We start from the raw sequence: 25,955 nt of genomic DNA, 5'->3' as shown, positions 1-25,955 counted from the left end.
TTAAGAAGTCTCTGCCAACCCCAATATTACCCAGAGTTTCCCAGTGTTTTCCACCAGTAGTTTTATAGTCTGAGGTTTTAGGTTTAGATATTTGATTCACTTTGAGTTGGTTTTTGTCAATGCTGAGAGGTGGGTGTTCAGATTCATCTTTCAGCAAATTTTTACTCAGTTTTCCAGCACCATTGCTAAAGATGTTTTCCTTTCCCCACTGGATTGACTGGTACCCTTTATCAAAAATCAGTTAGCTGGGGAACCAGTAGTTAGCGTAATGGCTATGTTGCTGGACTCCCATGTAGTCGACCGCAGTTCGCGTCCCAGACTCGGTGACTTAAAACTCACGCCGGGCGCATTTGCGTGCGGTGCCCAAGATCCTGAGAGGAGAATGGAGGAGAAGGGATTGCGGCGTGACCATCCCCTCTAGGGGGTGATTTCTCGCTTTCTGTCTCTATGTCTCTCTCTGTCTGTCTGGTGAGCGCACACGCCCTATAGCAAAAACGTCTCCAAAAAAAAAAAAAAATCAGTTGGTTGTAGGTTGTGGGGTTTATTTCTGGGTTCTCTATCCTGTTTCATTGGTCCACTTTTGTTTTTGTTTTTTTTTTAGGTCTCAACGTGGGGCACCCATATGTCTTTCTTTGTGCTAAAACCATGCTGTTTTGATTATCACAACTTTGTCATATATTTGTGTTTAGGGAGTGAGATGCCTCCTATTCCACTGTTCTTGCTCAGGATAACTTTGGCAATATGTGATCTTTTATGATTCCAGACAAATTCTATGATTGCTTTTCTAGATCTGTGAGGAATGTCTCTGGTACTTTCATTGGTATTGTGTTAAATATGTAGATTAATTAGAGTAGAATTGCCATTTTGATTATATTAATTCTTTCAATCCAAGAATATGGAATATTCTTCCACTTTTTTGTGTCATTTTCAGTTTTATTTTTTTAGCTTATGATAGTTTTCCTTGTGGATGTCTTTGAGTTATTTGGTTAAATTTATTCCTAGGTATCTGATACTTTTTGTGATTAAAGTAAGTGGAATTACTTTCAGTTCTATCCCAGTCTGCTTGGTGTTCATGTATAGAAATGCTATAGATTTTTATATGTTGATTTTGCTTTTTTTAAACTTTTTTTTTAGAGTCTTTTGCTACAGGGCACATGTGCTCACCAGAAAGACAGAGCGAGACAGAGAGATAGAAATCACCCCCTAGGAATGATGGCCATGCTGCAATCCCTTCTCCTCCATTCTCCTCTCAGGATCTTGGGCACACACACACATGCACCCGGTGTGAGTTTAAGCCACTAGGCCCGAGACTTGAACTGCAGTCAACTACATGGGAGTCCAGTGACATAGCCATTATGTCAACTGCTGGTCCCTTGATTTTGAATCCTGCCACTTTACGATATTCATTTATTACTACAAGGAATTTTTTTCATGGATGCCATTGGGCCTTCCATGTATATAATCATGTCATATGCAGATAAAGATAATTTCACCTCTTTTCTTATTTGAATGCCTTTTATTTTATTTTGTTTTCTGACTGCATTGTTGAAGAGTTCCAGTACTATATTAAAAAGGAGTGGAGAAAGTGGGCATCCTCATCTTGTATGAATTTTTAGAAAAAGAAAACTGAAGCTTTTTCTCATTCAGAATGATGTTAATAAGGGTTTTTCATAAACTGCTTTTATTGTGTTGAGGAATGACCCTTCTATCCTGATTTTGCTGAGAGCCTTAACCAAGAAAGAATGTTGTATTTTATAAAATATTTTTTCTTTTTATGAAATGATCACATGGTTTTTATCTTTTTTTCTGTTAATATGGTATAATACATCTATGGTTTCGCATATGTTGAACCACCCTTGCATCCCTGGAATAAAGCCTACCTAGTCGTGATGTATAGTCTTTTTTTTATGCTGTTGGATGTGATTTGCTAGTATCTTGTCACAATTATTTGAATCTATATTCATCAGAGATATTGGTCTATAGTTTTCCTTCCTTGTCATGTCCTTATCAGTTTTAAGGATGAGGGTGATGGAGGCTTCATAGAATGAACTTGGGAGTGTTTCAATTCGGGAACCAGTTTTGGTGGAAGCCTTTTTTTCACAGACACAGGGTAGGAGGTGGTTAAAGACAGCACAACCTAGGTCCCTCACATGCCCAGTTCACAATAGGGTTTCTGTTTCTAGGGTAATGTAATGCAGCTGCTGACCTGACAGGAGGTGAAGCTCGGCAGTAATGGGAGCAGCTGTGAATCCAGATGGAGCTCTGCTGGCTTGCCCACAGCTTGCCTCCTGCTGTGTGGCCTGGTTCCTAAGAGGCCATGGACCAGGGTTGGGGACCCCTGGTGTACAAGACAGAAGCAGTAGTATATGTGCATGCAGGAACACGCACACACACATGCACACACACGCACACACACCACAGGTGAATTGTTGCTATATGACAAGATCTAAAGAGGATCTGTGTCCTTAGTTTATACTACTTTATTACTTCAAATTATACTTTTTCCTTGGTTCAAAGTCTTTAAATAGTCATTAATGGATTGTTATTCATAGTTTGGAAAACACTGACTTATTAATAGTTTAAACACGTTGCTCGAAACGACCTCAAGTAGGTAGGTGCTAATTAGGGTACATAGACCGAAGAATCTGAAGAAACTGTGGAGCAAAGAAAACAATCTGTGAAAGATGATGCATAACAGTCTACACTGAAGTCTGCACCATTAAAGCACTGCTCCACTTGATTAATGAAAATGTTGTGTCATCTCTGGAGGTGTAGTCTCTGGGGTCATTGCATGAGTGAGCGCAAAGGTGGTGTAGCTGAACATCGTCGGGCTCTTTTCCCATTAATCTGTTGCAAGACAAGTTCTCAGTAATAAATTCTCACCCACTTATCTTGCTTATTTTCATACTCAACAGTGCTGTAATTAATAAATAATGCCTTCCTATAACCACAAAAATCCACACTCCATGATAATATATATCAGGAGAGATATGGAGATCAAGTCAGCATCTCAGGACTTTACTCACAATTGGAGGCATTGTCTAACGCTTTCATCTCTTCTTGCCAACTCTCAGCATTTTCTGTTACTTTCTAGTATGTCTATGTAATCAAGTGCTCTTCTCACCTGAATAACAAGGATAGTGCGTAGCCTGGCCCTTATCTGTAATGACAAAGCAAAGACTAATAAAAATATCTGGACCTCTATTAAACATTAAGAAAACTTGGTTTTCACAATGTGAGCTATGATTATTGAAAATCTATAATAATATATTTTTTTAAGTTTTTAAAGTTTTTACCATAAGATGCATGAGCTTGCTGATGAGAGAGAGATGGTGAGAAGGAAATTGAGAAATCTCCTCCTAGTGAGGAGAGCCATAATGCAATCCCTTTCCTCCATTCTCCTCTCTGGATTTTGGGCACACAGACACGAGCCAACATGACTTTTAAGCTATTAGGTCTAGGACTCAAACCACAGTTGGCCATGTAGGAGTCCAGCACCATAACCATCAATCCACCTGCAGGCCCCAATAATAACAATTTTGACAAAAATACTGTCAACTTTCAGCTGAGAGTTTTATGTATTCATTAAATACAGAATGTCAAAAAGGTATAAATCAATGTGGACAACAAAGCACAACTAACTAAAAGAGTAGGAGTGTTTTTAATAGATATCTGCTCACGTCTTCTTATTTTGACCTCAATTACCAAGCAATCCCATTCTCATTTTGTGTGTTTTCTCCTTTAAGCCTCCAACAATTGTCCTCTTAGATTTACTTTCTCAGCAGTGTTGGCAGTGAGTTGAAAGAGCGACAAACACAGAGAAAGGATTAATCTCAACTGAGTTGTGAAGTTAGGCCAACAGTGGTTGAATTGATGGGGTCTATATCTGGGATATGGGGATGAAAAGTACAATGATGGGAACCTGAGAAGTGGGGAAAAATGAAAAGTTACTCGAGTCTTCTATAAATTTAGCAAGTAATTGTCAAAAATCACTTTTTAAAGCGAAAAGAAAATGTAGGTGCTGTCGAGCTCTCCGTACACTTGCTAAACACAGTGAGGATATTGATAAGATGCTGGGTGACAAAGTACTAACTTGGGAACCCAAGCTTGTGTCATGAGTGCAAATGATTTAGAAGTCGTATGCAAGAATAAGGAGAACGGTAAATATTGGTATAACGGCAGGGCTGTGAATTTAGTGGTGTCCAAGAGACTTTGGTTAATCAAAGCAAATTATGATCAAACGTCCAGGTGTATGGCTTAGAGGGTTTCCGAAAACAGAGAGTTTCCCCTCTGCCGGGCCTGACATTGTCACATGTAAGTTTTTATAAAATTAAGTAGGAATAAAGTGTTCTCCATAAAGAAGTTTGAATAGAGACTGTTGTAGATTTCCCTGATGAAATTATTCCATCAGTGACAGAGAAATGATTCCAGGAAGAAGAGGTCAAAGAATTTTAAATCAAGATAAAAGAAGATTATGGAGAAATGGGTCCGGGGTCCTAGAGATGACAGGTGTTGAACGTGACATCCTTGACTTTAGTGTTACCTACACTGGGAAGTGCTATTTGATCAGTGTGTTCTAGATCACTTACAATGCAATCATTTCCCCCTGGGGTTTGTCTGTCTTGTTATTTACAGCCAGACTACTATGCCTTTTCTTCAAAAGAATTATATCTTATCTCTTCGTCTTCAATTAAACCAGATAGATAGAGACAGGGAGAGTCAGAAAGCAAGCTTCCAGGTCTGGGACTTGAACAGTGGTCAGTCATGCAGGAGTCAAGCACCTTAACCACCATACCACTGCCAGTCCCCAGACTAGTATGTCTTATTCTCATAACTTTAGTGTTCCAAAGCATACTGTGGATACTTCTTAGAGTTAAATAAAAATAAATATATATGTGTGTAAAATATTGACTCTAATTATAGAATCCTAACATATACCTTTGTCCTAAATAAGTTGCCTAATTTTATGCTCCAAATTATTAATTTACTTATGTCCACAACATTCCTTTATGCTTCTTAGCAGAGATTCTGCATATTACATATTTATGCGTTAATAAAGAACACAATAGCAATTCAGTATTGCCAGTCAGGCATTGTGCTTGGACCAGATGTTCTCATTTTCACAAACATGTAATAGTATATTTGTGTTATTAAGATCATTTCTTTTGAACAGTGGTCAGTCATGCAGGAGTCAAGCACCTTAACCACCATACCACTGCCAGTCCCCAGACTAGTATGTCTTATTCTCATAACTTTAGTGTTCCAAAGCATACTGTGGATACTTCTTAGAGTTAAATAAAAATAAATATATATGTGTGTAAAATATTGACTCTAATTATAGAATCCTAACATATACCTTTGTCCTAAATAAGTTGCCTAATTTTATGCTCCAAATTATTAATTTACTTATGTCCACAACATTCCTTTATGCTTCTTAGCAGAGATTCTGCATATTACATATTTATGCGTTAATAAAGAACACAATAGCAATTCAGTATTGCCAGTCAGGCATTGTGCTTGGACCAGATGTTCTCATTTTCACAAACATGTAATAGTATATTTGTGTTATTAAGATCATTTCTTTATATTTTTATATTAGAATAGTATATATATATATGTATATATAATTTTTTTAATGAGAGAGACAAAAAATGAAAGAGAGACATATTTTTACAGGAGTTCCCCAGGACCATGCTCCTGTTCCTAGCTAACACTCAGCTAAGACATAGGCTATGCTCACATTGCTCCAGGAACTGAACCCTAGCCTCCCACGTGGCTCAAGCTTTCCAAACAGTGGTACCACATGTTGTGCCACTGCAGCTGGGCTGATTTCTTTTAATTTGTTTACAAGAAAAAAATACTTCAAAGGTCAATATCAAGAACCAATTAGTTTTTGGGGTCAGAAGTTAGTGTAATGGCTATGTCGCTGGACTCCCATGTAGTCGACCGTGGTTCGAGTCCTGGACCCGGTGGCTTAAACTCATGCTGGGTGCGTGTGCGTGCGTGCCCAAGATCCCGAGAGGAGAATGGAGGAGAAGGGATTGCGGCGTGGCCTCGCCCCAGGGGGTGATTTCTCGTTTTCTGTCTCTTTGTCTCTCTCTGTCTTTCTGGCAAGCGCACACACCCTAGAGTAAAAACCTCTCCAAAAAGAGAAAAGAAAAAGAACCAATTAGCTTTTAATCATAAAAGTGCAGGGATTTTGGTCTTTCCCCAAGAGCAACACTACCATACATTCCCCGTTGCTTTCCTCCCTCAAGTTCATTGAATTCCTTCTCATCTGTAAACTATTTCTAAAGATTCAAAGGGAGGAACCTTCCCAAACTCATTCTGTGAAGCCACTATCATTTTGATATCAAACCCAGACGTGGACATAACAAAAAAAGAAAACTACAGACCAATATTCCTGATAAATACTGATGCAAAAAAATCTCAACTATCTAAGATAGTAGTATACAAATCAAACAGCACATTAATAAAAGTATATACCACAACCAGCTAGGCTTTATCACAGGGTTGCAAGGATGGTTCAACATATGCAAAACAATAAATGCAATATATCACATTAACAGAAAGATGATAATCATATGATCATATCTATACATGCAGGAAAAGCATTTGATAAAATAGCACAATTTCATGATCAAGACTCCCAGCAAAATAGGGGTGAAGGAAAATTTGTCAACACAATAAAAGACATCTATGACAGACCCATTGCTAACAGCATATTGAATGTGGAAAATCTGAAGATTTTCCCACTAAAAACTGGAATAAAATAAGGTTGCCCACCTCTACTTTTTTTCAAACTAGTGGTGGACGTACTAGCCAATGCAATAAAAAAAGAGGAAAAAATAAAAGACATTCTGATTGGAAAAGAAGAAGCTAAGCTCTCCCTACTTGCAGATGATATGGTTATATACATAGATAATCCAAAGGCATTCATGAAAAAACTCCTACAAGTGATAAATGCATTTTTTTAAAGTGGCAGAATACAAAATAAATATACAAAAATCTACAGCATTTTTATACACCAACAATGAACAGACTGAGACAGAATTGAAGAAAACAATCCCATTTATAGTGGCCACAAAATAAATAAGATACCTAGGAATCAACTTAACCAAAGACGTGAAAGACCTCTACAAGTAAAACCATGAAAAAAGATATTGAGCATGATACGAAAAAATGGAAAGACTTCCTGTTTTCTTGGGTTGTGAAAATTACATATAAAAATGGAGTTTCCTTAAAAACCTACAAATAGGGGACTAGCAGATGATGTAATGGTTATGTTGCTGGACTCCCACATAGTCAACCATGGGATTCCCATGCAGTCAACTGTGGTTCAAGTCCCAGACCCAGTGGCTTAACACTTATTCTGGGCACATGTGTGTGCCCAAAATCCTGAGAGGAGAAAGGAGGAGAAGGGATTGTGGCATGGCCATTCTCCCCTGGGGGTGATTTATTGCTTTCTGTCTCTCTGTCTCACTGGCGAGCACACATGCCCTATAGCAAAAATCTCTCTTTCTCTCTCTAAAAAAAATAAAAATAAAAATAGAAAACAAACAAACAAACAAAAACAACCCTACAGGTAGGACTACCATAACTCAGTAATCACAATCCTTGATATTTACCTAAAAGATAGGAAAACTCTGAGTCAGAAAAACTTGCAAGTTCATGTTTACTGAAGAATTATTTATAATTGATAAGACATAGAATCAACTTAGGTGTCCAAAAATTAATGAATAGGTTGAACAATTGTGGCACATATATACTATAAATATTATTCAGCCATAAGAAACAATGAGTCTGTCATTTGATTCAAAGTAGATGAACATAAAAGACCTAATGTTAAGTGACATGAGCCAGGCTTTGAAAGATAAACACTGCATATCCCCACTCAGTATGTACTGAACGTCTGCACTCCATGGCAGAAATGGAAGCATCTGAAGATAAGATTGTAAAGAGGATAAGTGTAGATGCCAGAAACTATAAAGGAGGAGACTGGGTAGTAGAGACTGGGTGGTACAGGGTGGGTGTGAGGGGAAGAGAGAAGAAACATTTAACAGACAAGAGAATGTAAAGCAATTTGCTGAAAAGAAAAATGTTCTGTAATTTTTTTATTTATAAATGTAGAATACAAACCCAAAAATACCTTGGAAGTCAATCTCAGGAATTAATTAGCTTATAATCTTAAAAATGCATCTTTTCCTGTGTACAATATTATACATTCCTCGATGCCTTCCTCCCTCCTGTTCACCGATTTCTTTCTCAGCTCTGAAGGCCCTCTGCCCATCAATATTCTCCCATCTCCTCCTGTTACTTTCCCAGGTAGTCTGATGGACTTTCTGTTTTACATGACTAGAAGCTTAGAAAAATGTTTTTCTCAGGAGTAGAATAAAATATGAACGCCTTTGAGTAACACCTACATATCAGCCTGAGGCACTCCCCACACAATTGCACTACTGCTTACTGTTTTATTGAGTGAAGGTATCCATTACAGTAGACACTCATATTTTGGAAGTTCAGTTTTTGTTTTCTTTTTTTTGACTTTGACACTTTGCAGTTTGACAGGATTAAAATAAGATATGACAAGTATCGGTTTGTTACACAGAAGGATTATTAAGGACCACAAGAAAAAAACATACATGCGTATTTTTCTACATCTCTCCTTGCTAACGTGAATGAATAATTTATCAGTCAAAGTTGAATGGTAGAAGTACTGATAGATATTCTGAGTCGATACAGGAAAATCTAGAATCACTCATCAAGACAACCCGTGTGCACCTTTCCATTAAGCCCCTTCTGCTTTCAAGATTGATTGGGGAAATGTTTGTACGTTTTTAGACGACCATATCATGGATCCATGTGGCCTTCATTTAAGTCTTGTTATCATTCATCTGAGACTCATAGTCATTCTTTGGCCCCCCTACAGTCTGACCTTGCCTCACTACCTTTAAGAGCAAATCCAGTGCTGGGTATTGAGTCTGAACCTGAGCCAAAACAAATTCACTTGAACCCATTCCCTGCTCTCTCACACTCTGACCTGCTTATAACACCACTCCTGTCTCTGCTCTTGTCATTTTTTCTTTATTCTGTCTATCTGATGGGTTGACTCTGCCAGAAGACAGACCATTAACGACCAGTCCTGCACATAAGCACTGAAAGGGAGGACACGTATGATCCCTGCCTGCTGCCCTCCTCTCGTTTGCTCTCACCCACGCTTGTAGCCCTGGGGCTCTGAAATGGCCCGGAGTGAGAACAGGTGCATGATCTATTGCTATTCTTGCTGGAGTGGATGGTTTCCTTGTGGATGGTCTCAAGTTTGGCACTGTCAACACCACAGTCCCCCAGATGTGGTGGCACCCCTGAAGGCACCTGGAAGCGATAAAGGCAAAAAGACTGCAGGGTGGCTCTCCTACAGTCTTGTCCACATGAAGCCCAACAAATTCATGGTGTCTCGATACTGCTCCACGTTCACATGCAGAGACCAGGGTGTCCTAGCCAAGGGCAAGCCTTTGTCCAGGATGATCATCATAGTTAGTGGAAGGAGACCCAGAGTCCCTAGTTGCCCGTAGCACCTGTTTTGGGAGAGTTCTGGGAACATGGCAGATAAATGACATTGCCTACGAAATCAAGCCAGACAGACTTTCTGCCACGTTGGAGAGTGAGGTGACACATTCCCACCCACGCAATGCAGATTAACAAAAGAAGAAATACAACACAAAGTTCCAAGAGAAAGATCATTTCATCTGATGCAGAGCACCTGTGAGGGATGCGGACCCACAGATCATGTCTTGAACTGGCAGTGATGGTAGGCCAAGAACAATTCTTTCATTGGAAAGTAATGCTTAAAGGTGCAGGAGGAAGTAAGCATTGTTTTCAACACAGTAGCTACTTTTTTACTGCTCTGGAAGTTGATGTGTGTTTATTAGGACCTGCAATCTAACATGAAAGAAACCCTCTAGCTATTATAGAATCAAATCTTTGTGACAACTGGAACTGGTTTCTTGAAAGACAATTTTTCCACAGTGGGGGATCTGGGGAATGTGCAATCTAGACCCCTGGTATGTGCCGTTCACAGCGGGGTTCCTGCTCCTATGAGAATCAAGTACTGCTGCTGATCTGACAGGAGAGAGAGCTCAGGGGGTGGGGCCAGCAATGGGGAGGGGCTTCTGAGGCCTGGGTGCTGGGAACCCCTGAAATAAAGGATCCCCTGACAGGATTTTGCAAGTGGAAAGAGCACGTGGAAAGAGCGAGCTTTACTTCCCACACGTAGCATGATGTTGCACACCTGTTCGTAAAACAGACTTAGGCGGTATTTAATGCCGTAGAGAATACTGCATCGGTACCTATCAGTTTCAGGTGTGAACTTAACCAGCTCCTGAATGACAATCATGGTGTATTTGTGTACATTGCGGCACATGAGGTTGGTCATAATTTTTCTATGCCTCATGCTAAAAACAAACAAAAAGAAAACATATAAATGTGGGCTAAGAGTGCATACGAGAATGCAGTGGAGACAGACTCAACTACATTCGTAACTGCTAATTTCTAGGATATTTAATGAAACAAAATGCATGCACAAGCACCGAATCCAGAGAAAGTCATCGTACAGACACGCAATAGAAATGGTGTGGTTGGAGCAGCAGAGCAGTAGGAGCGGGGAACCTCATATTCATGTACAAATAAGCCATGTGTTGTTTAGAAAACTGAACTGTGAAACCTGGGATTTTACATGGTTTGGGGCTTGGCTGCCAAGACTTTCCATCCGTGTTATCAGGTGAAGCGTGTAGAGAAGAGGGAAGCGAATGTGGTCTTCCAGAGTGGCACAACGGGCCTGTGCCGCAGTGACCGGAAGATGTGTAAGTGCAGGCTGGGATTCCTTGTATGGGTAGGGGCTACTGCTATGGAAAGAGATGTAATAACCATGGTAAACAGTGTGGATGAACTTTTGGCCAAGTATCCAAAAGTGCAAATCAGTGTTGCTCCAGGGATATAAACACCCAAGGACACTGTTTCGGTCACTGTGTCCTCAAGGACCCTAAATTTGTATATTGTTAGCTCATAGCTATCCTGAATAGGAGCATTCAGAGTGAAAAGATGACAGAAATCCTGTTTGGGGCAATCAGTCTGCAGTGCCTTGGACTTGCATCAATGCTGTCAACTGCTGGCATACTGGCTACCATTTGGGAATGACCATACAAGATAATGGTGTGGTAGAAGGTGGTGTGAGGTGTGATATAAACCCTATGTGAATCCACAGGAAGCAGGACTCATTTGTGCTTACCCCCCTGTAGTAAGAGAGGGGCCCCACCACAATGAAAACCTCTGCTATTGCAACTGTGTGTGCAACCTACCCCACTGCCTGACAGGAAGTAATAGAGGCAGTGTGGGAATGGTCCACTCCCTCAAAGAAAAGAGGAAAGAAAGATTCAAAAGAGGTCTTACCTCATACTACTCTCTGGATTTCTATTTGGCTTTTGCTTTATTGTTTCTTTTATTTTTTTTCCTTTTTTTTCATTTCATTTTCTTTTATACATTCAATCACATTATTATTTGTCTTACAAAATGGTTATTTCAACAAGTGAACATTTCTCCCTCGTACAGTTGATAAAACTTGACTGTTTCTTAATTTTGCTGTGGATGATGCACACACACACACACACACACACACACACATGCACACACCACAAAGAGGAAAACACTGAAACTTCACTTGAGGAAGAATGGCAAACATTAACAATTTCAGAAAGTAAAGCCATTCCTTCATCAAATTTCCCATGTATTTTTTCTTCCTTTCTAGGTGATAGAAATATTATTGTGTATGTCAGAGAACACTGACCCAAAAACCCAGAGATACATTATGTTTCAGAAACACGCACGTTAGTTGCAAAACAAAGATAATTCCTATAATATTTTTGTTATTCATCATTTTAAGCAATTCTACTGATTAATTTCTCATGGAATTAGTCTCTTTGTGTTTCCCAAGCTAAGACACAGCTCTTGGGTCATGTGTGTCATTGATACCCAGGATGGCTTTGTGAATAGCCTGTTTGTTCAGAAGCTTCACTTAATCATCTTGAGTCAATTAAGAATTTACTTATTAGTTCTGTGGTCTTATAGGCTCCATAGGTTTTTCTATATATATGATCATATTATCTGCAAAAAGAGCTGTTACTTCTTCCTTTCGTATTTGGATGGGTTTTCTATATTTTTCTCATTGTACTGCCTAGGACTTCTACACTATAGAGGAAAGAGACATCCTTGCCTTGTTCCTGACTTTAAAGGAAAGGCTTTGAGGCTGGCAGGTGGCATGGTGGTTAAGGTGCTGGACTCCTACATGGTTGACCATGGTTCGAGTCTTGGACCTGATGGCTAGCTTTCTCACTTCCTCTCTCTCTCTCTCTCTCTCTCTCCCTCTTTTTGTTTCTCTCTCTCTCTCTCTCTCTCTCTGTTTCTTTTAGTGAGTGCACGTTGCATGTTCCCTGTAGCAAATTTAAAAATAATAATAAATAAAATTAAATAAGTAACTTTACACAATAAAAATAAATAAAGGAAAGCTTTCTCTGGTTTTGCATCGAGTATTATGTTATCTACAGACTTTTTATAGTCATTAAACATAATGACTTTTATTATGCTAAGGTAAATTCCTTTTACGAATAGTGTGTTAATATCATGAAAAGGTATTTGAGATGGTCAGTTTCTTTTTCTGTACTATTTAGAGAATCATGTAATTTTTATCGTTCATTCTGTCAGTAGAGTGTATTGCAATCATTGACTTGCATATGTGGAACTACTCCTGAATCTCAGCGATGAACTGTATTTGATCAGTGTATGATCTCTTGAGTATTCTGTTGAGTTCAGATGATTTTCTCATCCAGTTTCATCATGATATAGTTTTTCTTTTCTTGTGGTAGCTTTATGTGATTTGGTCATCAAGACGATGCTGGCCTCAGAAAATGAGCTCGGAAGTGCTCCCTGCTTTTTAATGTTTTGAAATGTTTGAGAGAAATGGGTATAATTCTTTCAATGGTCTGTGGAATTCACCAGCGAAGACATCTGGTCCTAGGTTTTTCTTTTTTTGTAGAGATTTTCATTACTCATCCAATCTCCTTATTTGTTATTAGTGTATTCAGACTTTCCAATTTTCCTTGATTCACACTTGGTAAGTTACATATGTATGGCTATTTATCCATTTATTCTTTGTTATCTAATTTTGCTATCTAATTAACAGGACCCCTTATGATCCTTTTTTTTTTTAATTTCTGAAGCATTCCTTGTGATATCTTCTCTTTCATTTTGATTTTGTATGTTCTCACTTTTCTTAATTTTTAAAAAAGAATTATTTATTTTATTTTACTTATCGTTTTTTAATTTGCCACGGGGAGTGCATGCTCACTAGAGAGAGACAGAAAGAGAGGGACGCGAAGTCAAAAGGCAAACCACCAGGTCTGGGACTCGAACCGCAGTAGGCCATTGGAGTCTAGCAGCTAAGTCACCAGGCTAACTGCTGACTCCCTCTCTTTTCTTCTTAATTTAATTAAAGGTATGTCAATTTGGTTTACCTCTTCAACATACCAGATTTCGGTTTTAACTTTCTCTCTATTGTTTTTCCATCCTCAGTATTTATTTCCTTTTTTCTAGTAAATTAGGTTTGGTTTGTTCCTCTTTTCTAGTTCTTGAAGGTACAGAGTTTGGTTGTTGAAGATCTTTTCTGCCTTTTCATGTAGGTGTTCATTGTTATAAACTTCCTTCCCTCTTTGTACTGTTTAGGTGCATCTGGTGCATTTTGAAGAATTCTCTTGGTTTTTGTCTTGAAGGAAATATTTTCTAATATTCCTGTTGCTCTCTTCTTTGACAAGCTGTATTAAGTAATGTGTATACACTTGTGAACGTTTCCACTTTTTCCGCTGTTACTGATTTTTAACGTTCATTCCACCTCTGTCAGAAAATAGAACTGATGTGAAATCCATCTTCTTAACATTTGTGACTAGTCCAGTAAAGTGACATGTAATCAGTTCTGGAGAACGCTCTGTGTGTGCCTGAGAAAATGGCATTTTCTACGGCCGTTTAGTGGGATGCTCCGTCCAGGTTTGCGTGGTCCATTTGCTCTATGGTACAGTTCAAGTCTCGTGTTCATTTACTGTCTTTCTGTCCAGATAGTCTATAGATTATTGAAACAGAGGGATTCATATCTCCTGCTATTATAGCATTACTGGCTGTCTTTCTCTTCAGCTGTGTCGGTGGTTGGTTCATATATTTACGTGAGCTGATTTTCGTTGTGTGTGCATTCATAATTGTCGTATATCTTCCTGATGAATAAATCTTTTTATCCTTGCATAATGAACTTCTCTGTCTCTTGTGACAGTTCGAGACTTAAAGTCTAGGTAGTCTGTTATAAGTAGCTGTCCCTGTAAAATGAGGATGTTCTGGACACAGAGAGAGCAGCAGGGAGGGCTCAGATTGTGCTGCCACAGACCACAGAAGCACCAGAGGCAGAGAACCTGAAGTAGGTCCTTCCCCATCACCTGCAGAGGGAGTGTGGCCCCCAGGACACCATGTTGTGTACTTCAAGCCTCCTGAACTTTCGAACAATAAATTTCTGACTTTTAGGCACCCATTTTGCATCACTTTGTTGTCTAGGCATTCCTAGAAAAATAACAGAGAGGGAAACAATTTGGTCCCTTAAGAATTGATTGTGGTGTCAGCACCATGGCCTACTAGTTAAGGGAGTCAGATCCTGCATAGTCAGCTGTGCAATCCAGTCCTAGTCCAGGGAGCTTGGAAAACTCGTAGTGATTGTGTGTGTGTGTGTGTGTGTGTGTGTGTGTGTGTGTGAGTGTGTGTCCCAGATCCCAACTGGATAGAGAAATGGACAAAGGATTACAGTGAGGGGCGCTGTCTCCCTCTCTCTGACTCTCTCTGGCAAGCATACATGCCATGTCCTCTGGCAAAACAAACAAACAAACAAAACGTGATTGTGATAAAAATCTAGAGAGAAAGCGAGGAAGCCCAGTGAGGGAAAAGGTGTAGAACTGGAAGTACAAGACAGAGACACCGAAAAGACCTCGGCAGATCTGAAACTTGCCGATATCATCCATCTCCTGGGTATCCTAGCAATAAACTCTCAAAGATCAAAAAACAACATCTTTCCACGGTTTACTCCCCCACACACCAACTTCCTAAAGGCAGTGATCTCAGATTGGTAGTTGTGAAACTTCTGGCTAGTCCATTTACCCTTGAAATTCACTCTTACATTGCTATTTTGTTTCTCTCTCTGTTCTACTGAAGTCATTTTGCCTCTTTTCTTTTTGTCTTTTTTTCCCTCTATAGGGCACATGTTCAGCAGAGAGACAGAGTGTGTGTGTGTGTGGGGGGGGGAGTTAGTGAGAAAGCACCCACACAGAGGGATTGGTCACACTGCAATGTCTCCTCCATTCCCCTCTCAGGATTTTAGGCACGCACACACACGTCTGGTGTTTTTTTCAAGCCACAAGGTCTGGGGTCCAAACCATGCAGTCGGCCATGTTGGATCCGGCTGCCTAACCACGGCAGCAGCAGCTGGCCAGGTTTGTCTTTTCTAATGACAGCTTTCCTGATAGAGCATCTTCTTGTGCAAAAATGAAATGGCTCTGAGTTGTCCTAGGACCTTCGAAAGAAAAATGCAGATTATTACCGATGTCTGGATTCCTCAGACTACGTTTGAAATGGAGTTGAACATTTTTTTTCTAGAATCCTAGACACTTAAAGTGTTTCAAAACATATTTCTATAATATATTGAGGAAATAATACAGGACCTGGGTAACAGTGTGGACTAAAGTGCAGAAGGTAAATTGACTAAACTGTGTAAAGGGAACATACAGAAAAGAAAGATTTGTTCTTACTGGAGAACAATTAAATACCAAGTTTGGTTGCTTTCACGGACACCAGAGGAGAGGAATCTTCAGTCGTTTCCATGTTCCTATAATGAAAGCTTCATTTATTGGGTTGTTGGAAAAGTCATGACACAATTTTGCATAGAAAAACATGTCATGAATTTTCGACGACCCTCATAAAACTGAAGAGGAAATGTATGTTTCTCTTTGTCATGGGAGGTCTCGAGGATCTTTGCTCATGAAGGAAGGTAAGTCGTACAAATGATCTATAACTGTAGATCTGTAACTAGAAAGGATTGTGAGAACCGCCAGATCACCTTGTGGTAAGTCTTCCAAGGGTTTAGATCTACAAGAGACTAGAACCTGGCTTGCCCATGAATGAACACACACACACGTGATTCTTTGCCAGTTGCTTGGATCTAAGGTGTTCATAACCTGTTCCCTTTATTGCTTCTGTTTGTTCTCTATTTATTTGGCTCAGAGCTTGTACACCGTATTTAATTCATCTATACTTATAGCACGAAACACATTGAGTTAGGCTATAAAGTAGAGTGAGAAGGTAGGTGATAATTAGGTTACAGATAGTCATAAATTTAATGAAGCCGTAGAACAGAATTTATAAGCGATGACGTATGGCAGTCTACTTAGAATTTACAAGAGATGACAACGACTCCATGTACTATTAGGTATAATTTTTTTTCTTTTTTTATTTGGAGAGGTTTTTGCTATAAGGCGTGTGCGCTCTCCAGACAGACAGAGAGAGACAGAGAGACAGAAAGCGAGAAATCACCCCCTAGGGGGGATGGCCATGCCGCAATCCCTTCTCCTCCATTCTCCTCTTGGGATCTTGGGCACTCACGCACACGCGCCCGGCGTGAGTTTAAGCCACTGGGTCCGGGACTCGAACCACGGTCGACTACATGGGAGTCCAGCGACATAGCCATTACGCTAACTGCTGGTCCCAGGTATAGTTTATTAATGAAAATTTTAATTCTCTATTTATTTAATTTTATTATTTTAAAAAAAAATTTTATAAGGCATGTAAACTCACCAGAGAAAGAGACTGAGAGAGAGAGAGAGAGAAAGTGAGAAACCAAGTTTCCAGATCTGGGACTTGAATCGTGGATGACCACTTGGATGTTCAGCACCTTAACCACCTTGGCATCTACAGTCTCTCCTGAGATGTAGTCTCTTGAGCCTTTTTTTTTATTCTAGAAGAGAATTTTTAAAATTTTTTGCAACAGAGCATATGTGCTCACTGGAGAGACAGAGAGACAGAAAGCAAGAAATCACCCTTCAGGAGGGTGACCACACCACAATCCCTTCTCTTCATTTTCCTCCTGGAATCTTGGGCATGCTTGCATATGCTCCCAGCATGAGTTTTAAGCTACTGGTCTGGGACTTGGACCTTGGTTGGCCATGTTGGAGGCTAGTGATTGAACCATTACACAATCTGCTGGTCCCCCTTAAGCCTTTTTGTAAAATAATGTAAGGAATACAATGGCAGTCTGGTTCAAAAAAAATTTTTTTTTAGTTTATTTTGTTATTACCTCCTTGCAAGATGAGGTCTTACGAATAAATTCTGAGAGATTTGTAGTGCTTAAGTTCATTCTCAATAGTATTACATTATTAATGAATAATCAAGTTCCTTCATTAAAAAAAAATCCACACTCCACAAAAATACCAAATATATATTACTAAGACATAAAGAACAATCAGAATATCAGGAATAACAGACTATATAAAGGTGTTGTCTAAAGATCCCTTCTAATTAGGGGCCAGAAGGTGGCGTTGCTGTTAAGGACACCAGACTCCCGCATGGCCAACTGCGGTTCTAATCCTGGACCTAACGGCTTGCTTTCTCACTTTCCCTCTCTCTGTCTTGCTCTCACTCTGTCCCTCATGATAAAATTAAAAAGTAAATAAAGTTAAATAAAATAATTCTTTAAAAAAATCCCTTCTAATGAGAGTGCTTCTTTTTGTGGACTCTTGACACTGTGTGAAGGATTTCCCTTGATAGTACTTGATAACTTCACCCACGTAATCAAGACACTCTTGTCACCTTAACGATAATGTCCAGCTTGAAAAAAGTCCCCTTTCAGAGCAGGAGGTGGCGTAGTGGTTATGTCACTGGACTCCCACATAGCCAACCACAGTTTCAGTCTCAGACCTGGTGGCTTGAAAATCACGCTGGGCATACATGCGTGTGTGGCCAAGATCCTGGGAGGAGAACGGTGAAGAAGAGATTATGGCGTGGCCATCCCCCCATCTCAGGGGAGGTGACTTCTCACTTTCTCACTGTCTCTGTCTCTCTGTCTCTCTAACAAGTACACGTGCCCTAAACCAAAAAGTCATTTAAAAAGTTGTCCCCTTACATCTATCTGCAGTGACAAGGCGAAGACTGCGAAATATCTGATCTGCTACTAAACATACATTAATAAAGAATCCTTCATTTTTTGAATTAGACTACCATTATTGAGTCAGCTCAGCGGTGAGACACTGTTCAAACAATGAAGGATCCATGTGAAATATTATGGGTTCAACTCCCCAGTTAACCTATACATGTCAGAAGCACACGCCTGTGTCGCTGCCTTATCAAGCCTAAATGTAGGCTTCAGGCCATTAGCTTATTGAAGCCATGAATATTTCTTTATGTTCCCAAATGAACAATAGAGAGTCTCCATATTACATGGTCATCTGAGTGTGTTATACAGGAAAAAAGGCAAAAAAAAAAAAAAAATACTGCCAGCCTGGCACTGTGCTAGGACCAGGTTTCTCATTTTCACACCCATGTGAGATTGTGTTTTAACTCATGAGATCACGTTTTGTATTATTTTATAGGAGATGTGTATGTGTGTTTATTTATTTATTTATTTTATTAATATCACAGAGGGTGTACACCCTCACTGGAGATCATCGGAGAGAAAGAGAGCAGGGAAGGAAGAAAGCACCACCCATCGGGATGGTACACCACACCTTCTCCTCCATTCCTCTCCCTTGTGCATGTTGGGCCCACACCATCAAAGCTGTGGGTCCAGGACTCGTTTACACACATGGTCGTGTGAGATCCAATCGCCTTAACCACCGTGCTATGGGCTGGCCCAGTCTTTATTTATTATGTACATACATTTGTAAGTTGATCTCAACAACTTGTTAGCTAGAATCTTAAAAATGCCAGAGATTTGATACCTTTGCCCAAATTCAACATTATCTTCCCCAAAGATTTTCTCCCTTCTTTTTTCTTTTAGTAAGAATTATTTTTATTTAACTTCATTTATTTAGTTAGTTTAATTTGACCAGAGAAGGACAGAGTTAAGAGTGAGAGAGGGATGAGGGAAGGGAGAGTGAAAAAGCAAGCTGCCTGGTCCGGAACTTGAGCCCTGGTCCGGAACTTGAACCCTGGTCGACCATGTGAGAGTCCAGCACCCTTAACCAGCATGCCACCTGCCAGCCCCTCATTTCTTCCTCTTATTGTCCTTTTGAATTTCAGAAGGCCCTTGGTTTGGACTTTGTTATTCTCCTGTCTCCAATTCTTATTTTCCCAGATAGTTTGATTGCCTTTACATTTCATATAGCCAGGGACTTTGAAACTTACTTTTCTTAAGAGTAGAATTATCTATGAAGACCTTTGAGTAACATCTATCAACCCAAGGGACTCACCCATTCAGTCCCATCACAGTCTACCTCTTACCCATTACAATAGAGAGTAATTCTTCTGAAGGGTATTTGTCATTTGTTAAATAATTATTTTATTTAACTACTTATTTATTTATTTATATATTTTAATTTGACCAGAGAGGGACAGAGTGAGGTTAGAGCGAGAGAGCGAGAGTGAGAGAGAGAGAAAGGGAAAGTGAAAAAGCAAGCTGCCACATCCAGGTCTCAAACTGTGGTCGGCCATGTGGGAGTCCAGCTCCTTTAACCACCATGCTACCTGCCAGCCACGCATTTATCACTATGAAACTTTGCAGTTTGACAGGATTAGATGAAGATAGGACAACTAAAGACTTCTTGCACAGAAATATAGTTGAGATCCTTGAGAAAAAGATTATATGTGTGTGTTTTATATATAACTCTCTCCTTACAAATGTTAGTAAATACTTTATCGTCCCATTGATTTGAAATCATTGATTTGAAATATCTATCAATACTTATTTTAAATATTTATTGGGAGAATATTTGTATATATATTTAGACAGTAGCATAATGAATCCATATGTCCTTCATCATTTCGATAATCAACAACCTATGCCCCATTGTCATTCTATTGTCCACCCATAGTCTAACCTTGCCTTACCAATATTTAGGAGAAACTTTAACTCAGTATGTTGTCTTGGGTCATGAGTCAACAAAAATCCATTTGATCCTATTCCGGCTCTTTCTCTTCTGCCTGGCCTGCTCATAATGCCATCCTTGTCTCTGCCCCTCCCTTTATTTTTCTATTTTTTCTTTTAGTTCTACTGATGTGATGGATTGAATCTACCAGAAGACAGACTGTCAAACGTCAGTCCTGCAAACAAGCACCTCAAAAGGAGGAGACACACACCTTGCCTCCTGCCTCCTCTCCTTTGCTCTCACTCAGAGCTCCACCATCCTGGCCCTTACTGTAGTGGGTGAGACCATGGCTCATGGATGGGTCACCCTGCTGCCGCTCCTGCTGGGGGTGTTCCTATTTCTTTGTCGATGGCCCCAGATAGGACACTGTCAACACCACAGCCCCCCAGAAGTGGTGATACCCCTGAGGGTACCAGGCAAAGATAAAGTCATGAAGGTTCCAGGCTGGGTCTCCTATAGCTTGCACTTTGGGGGCCAGAGGCACATTGTCCACATGAAGCCCAAGAAGTTCTTAGTGTCCAGATCCCTCTCCGTGTTCACGTACACAGACCAGGGTGCTCTCGTAGAGGACCAGCCCTTTGTCCGGCCTGACTGCTACTATCAGGGTTATGTGGAGGGAGACGCAGAGTCCCTGGTCGCCCTTAGCACCTGTCTTGGGGGCTTTCAAGGAGTGTTACATATAAATGACATTGCCTACGAAATCAAGCCCAAAAGGCATTCTGCCACATTTGAACATCTGGTATACAAGATGGACCACGAAGAGTCAGAGTTCCCATCCATGCGATGTGGATTAACAGATGACATAGCACAACAATTCACGTTTCAAGAGAGTGATAATTACACTCTGATGCAGAGTGGTTATGTGGGCTGGTGGACCCACAGACGGTACGTTGAGTTGGCAGTGGTGGTAGACCAGCAACGATTCATTCATCGGGGAAGTAATGTGTCAAAGGTGCAAGAGGAAGTAAGCATTATTGTCAATGCAATAAATGTCTTATATATTGCAACGGAGGTTGATGTACTTTTACTTGGAATTGAGATCTGGACTACTGGAAACTTGATCAAAGGAAATGATATAGCTACAGTGTTGAGACAATTTCAGCAGTGGAAAATAAAAAGCTTTAATCCACGCATGAAACATGATGTTGCACATCTTTTTATAAAACGTGCATTTGGTTTAGATTTGGGCCATGCCTATATTGGAACAGTGTGCAATTATAATTATAATTGTGGAGTGGACAGTCTCATGGATGACAACATTGCTAAACACTCAGCCATTGTGGCACATGAGATGGGTCACAACATGGGTATGTATCACGATAGACACTACTGCACATGTGGGCATCGAACGTGCATAATGTCGCAAACAGAATCTCATGTAACAGCATTCAGCAACTGCAGTTACGCTGCCATGTGGAGCGTCCTTATGAAAACAACCTGTACGCACTACGCACCAAATCCAGAGGATATCTTCAAAGTGCGGCGCTGTGGAAATGGTGTGGTTGAAGAAGGAGAGCAGTGTGACTGTGGGTCCTTACAGTCATGTAAACATGATCCATGCTGTTCAGCAAACTGCACTCTGATGCCTGGGGCGGCGTGCGCTTTTGGGCTGTGCTGCCAAGACTGCCAGATTTTGCCATCAGGCGAAGTGTGTAGAGAAAGTGACAATGAATGTGACCTTCCCGAGTGGTGCAACGGGACTTCCCCTGAGTGCCCAGAAGATGTGTATGTGCAGGCTGGTGTCCCTTGTATGGACGGAGGCTACTGCTATGGGAAGAGATGTAACGATCGTGACCTCCAGTGCAGGGACATTTTTGGTGAGATATCCAAGAGTGCAAGTCTGAATTGCTACAGGATTTTAAACATGAGGGGTGACCGCTTTGGGAACTGTGGTACCCAGAACGCTAGATATGTAAGATGTAATATCACAGATATCCTGTGTGGGAGAATCCAGTGTGAAAACGTGACAGCACTCCCTTTTCTGAGAGATCACTCTACTGCGCATTGGACTCGGTTCAGTGGTGATGACTGCTGGAGTACCGACTACCATTTTGGGATGACCATACCTGACGTTGGTGAGATAAAAGATGGCACCTTGTGTGGCTCAGACCGTGTGTGCATCCAGAGGAAGTGCACCTCTATGTCCGTTTTGAAAAGTAATTGTTCTCTTACAACCTGCAATAAAAGGGGGTTTTGTAACAATAAACATCACTGCCATTGCACTTTTCAGTGGGAGCCACCCTACTGCCTTTTAGAGGGCAATGGGGGCAGTGTTGACAGTGGCCCACCCCCTCAGAGAAAGGAGGAACTAAATGGGCATCACGGATCTTCCCTGAACCTACTCGTTTGGATTCGTATTTGTGCTTTTCTTGGCTGTGCTTTAATTTTGATTGTAATTAGGTGCAAAAAATCCTAGAACAAAGACTTGAGGAAAAATGGACAATTTCAGAAAATAAACTCAATTCTTAATAAAGTTCCCAAGTATTAATTTTGTAGTGTCCTGATAGTAGAAATGTTATTGTATGTGTCAGAAAACGCTGACAGAATAACCCAGAGGCATGTTATGTTGCAGGACCATAAACATTACCATTAAGTGAAGATAATTCACTGACACTATATATTTTAATATATATTTTCTATATTTTAGGCAATTTCAGTGCCTTAGTTTCCATTGAAATTGTGTCTTTGTGTTTTTGTAGCAAAGACACAGCTCATGAGTGATGTGTGTGTTACTACAGATACACAGAGTGGCATTTAGAATAGCTTGTATTTGGTTCTGAAGTTGTACTTAATCGCATTGAGATAGTGAGGAACTGATTTATTACTTTATTGTCTCAGAGACTCATTAGGATTTTCTATGTATATGTCTATATCATCTGGAAGAGAGAAATTTTATTTCTTCCTTTCAAGTTGGGAGGCTTTAATTCATTTTCGTGTGCAATTGCATTGGCTAGTGCTTTTTGTACAGTGTTAAATAGAAGTGAAGAGAGTAGACATCCCCACCTTCTTCCTGATTTTAGAGAAAAAGTTTCAGTTTTTCATCATTGAATATAATGCTAGCCATGGGGCATATCATATATGGCCTTCATTATGTTGAGGTAAATACCTTTTATGTATTGTGCATTGAAACTTAGTAGCATGAAAGGATATTTAATGTTTTCAGTTAATTTTTTGAATCTATTGTGATGATCAGAAGATTTTTATCCTTCATTCTGTTAATGCATTGGTTTATTTGCATACGTTGATCCATTCTTTTTTTTTTCTTTTTTTGGAGAGGTTTTTGCTATAGGGCGCATGTGCTCGCCAGAAAGACAGAGAGAGACAGAGAGACAGAAAGCGAGAAATCACACCCCAAGAGGGATGTCCACACCACAATCCCTTCTCCTCCATTCTCTTCTTGGGATCTTGGGTCCACACACCAGTGACATAGCCATTACGCTAACTGCTAGTCCCTCAATCCATTCTTGAACTTCAGGTATACACTTTACTTGGTCAAGGTGTATGATTCCTTTAACATAGCATTGAATTCTAATTGCTAGTGTTTTATTGATTATTCCATCTTTAATCGTTTCATCACAGATATTGGCCTATAGTTTTCTATTCTTGTGTTGATGTTGTGAGACTTGGGTATCAAAGTGATGCTGACCTCAGAAAATAAGATTGGAAGAGTTGCCTTTATTTAAAATTTTTGAAAGAGTTTTGAGAGTGATTGCTGTTAATTCTTTAATGTTTGGACTTCACTAGTGAAATCTCTCGGCATTTCTTTTCTGAGGGGTTTTTCATGACTCACCAAATCTCCTTAGTTGTTATATATTCAGAAATTTTAATTCTTCATTCATACTTTGTACGTTGTATGTCTCTTGGAATTTACTTGTTCCTTTTTTACCTGATTGCTGGTGTTTAATTAGTAAAGAATCTCTCCTGGCCCTTTTATTCCTCAAGTGCTCCTTGTACTGTCTTCTCTTTCACTTTGATATTATTTGAGGTTTTTCTTCTTAGTTAGGAGTTCTCAATTTTGTATCTCTTTTCAAAAAGGATTCTAACTTTATTTTTCCCTATTATGTTTTATACTATCCTTTTCTTACTGTCCTGGTCTTTATTACCTTCTTTTTGGTAAATTGGTCTTGATTGTTCCTATTTTCCTAGTTCTCAGAGGTATAAATTTAGGTGATTTATTTGTGATCTTGCGCCAAACATTTTTTTTACTACACTTATCTCATTCCATACATTTAATAATACTCTTCTCATTTTGGGGATTGAGATACAAATTTTATATATATATATATATATATATATATATATATATATATACATTTATATATATATATGTGTGTGTGCATGTTTATGTGTATATATGTATATACATTTATATATGTGTGTGTTTATGTGTATATATGTATATACATTTATATATATATATGTGTGTGTGCATGTTTATGTGTATATATGTATATACATTTATATGTGTGTGCATGTTTATGTGTATATATGTATATACATTTATATGTGTGTGTATGTTTATGTGTATATATGTATATACATTTATATGTGTGTATGTTTATGTGTATATATGTATATACATTTATATATGTGTGTGTTTATGTGTATATATGTATATACATGTGTGTGTATGTTTATGTGTATATGTGTATATACATTTATATGTGTGTATGTTTATGTGTATATATGTATATACATATGTGTGTGTGTTTATGTGTATGTATGTATATACATTTTTATGTATTAAATTTGTTTGTTTTAGGTTGTTGCCATATAGCACGTGTGCTCACAGGAGAGAAACAATAAGAGCGAAAGTTAAACTCACACTCATAGTGGATTTCCATGCCCCGGTCAATTCTCCATTGTCCTGGTATTTGAGGCACATATTTGAGGCACACATGCCCCATGTGATTTTCAAGCTGCCAGGTCCAGGACTCAAACCATGGTCAGCCATGTGAGAGTCCAGCAACTAAACCACCACACCACCTTCTGGCCTCAGGCTGATTTTTTTTTAAATAATCTCTTTGATATGTTATTGGACCCACTTCTGGTACAAGAGTGCATATGCCATTTGCTTACCTTTGTTATGTTTTTTCAGTTTTATTTCTGTTATTTATTTCTAGATTCATTCTACTTAAATAAGAAAAGATAATTAGTATAATTAAATCTTCTTGTAACTATTAAACCTCATTTGTGATGTAACATGCAGTCAACCCTTGGGAATGCTCTGTGCGTGCTTAGGAAAATTAGGTATTCTACTGCTGTTTAGTGAAATGTTTCTCAAGGCTTGTCTGATTCATTTATTCTATAGTCTTGTTCAAATATAGTAAATACTTTTCTTAAAGCCAGGAAACAGGTTAGGATTCTGTTCAAATGGTAGGTGCATGAACCTATCAGCCTCAGGTACTTTATCTTCTGTTCTGGTTCCATTTTTCCTAAGAAAAGTTCCTTAGCCTTTCTATAATGTAAGTTAAAACTGGTTTTCTTAATAGTACCATATGAACTTACCATTGAAAGTAGTTATATTATTTAAGAAATTGTGTGATCAATACAATGTGGGTGGAAAAGGAATAGAAGACAATTGTAGACACCAGAGACAGTGGGAGAAATGGGTGGGAAAGGACAGAGGATCAGAAAGAGGGGTAAATTCTAGGAAGTATAAATGGAAAATTTTGGATAATAATATGCATGATTAAGTCACTATGCAGTATATTCTGGATGGGAAATCACATTTTGTATGCTGTGATG

The 25,955-nt window shown here is 39.3% G+C and overlaps 1 protein-coding gene across 1 annotated transcript in view; it reads left to right on the top strand.

Moving 5' to 3' along the window:
* LOC102495427 (disintegrin and metalloproteinase domain-containing protein 25) overlaps window positions 1–25,955 on the top strand; it is a 90,310-nt gene that overhangs the window by 16,536 nt on the left and 47,819 nt on the right. The window contains exon 2 of the mRNA XM_006149699.2: window positions 20,328–22,282. Coding sequence (XP_006149761.1) covers window positions 20,494–22,282 — 1,789 coding nt within the window. The 5' untranslated portion in view covers window positions 20,328–20,493. The remainder of the gene's footprint in view (window positions 1–20,327; window positions 22,283–25,955) is intronic.

The sequence above is a fragment of the Tupaia chinensis genome, unplaced genomic scaffold (assembly GCF_000334495.1).
Source record: "Tupaia chinensis unplaced genomic scaffold, TupChi_1.0 Scaffold000271_1, whole genome shotgun sequence".
NCBI lineage: Eukaryota > Metazoa > Chordata > Mammalia > Scandentia > Tupaiidae > Tupaia > Tupaia belangeri.
The sequence above is the reverse complement of the archived record's forward strand: the minus strand, read 5'-3'. Positions and strand labels throughout refer to the sequence as shown.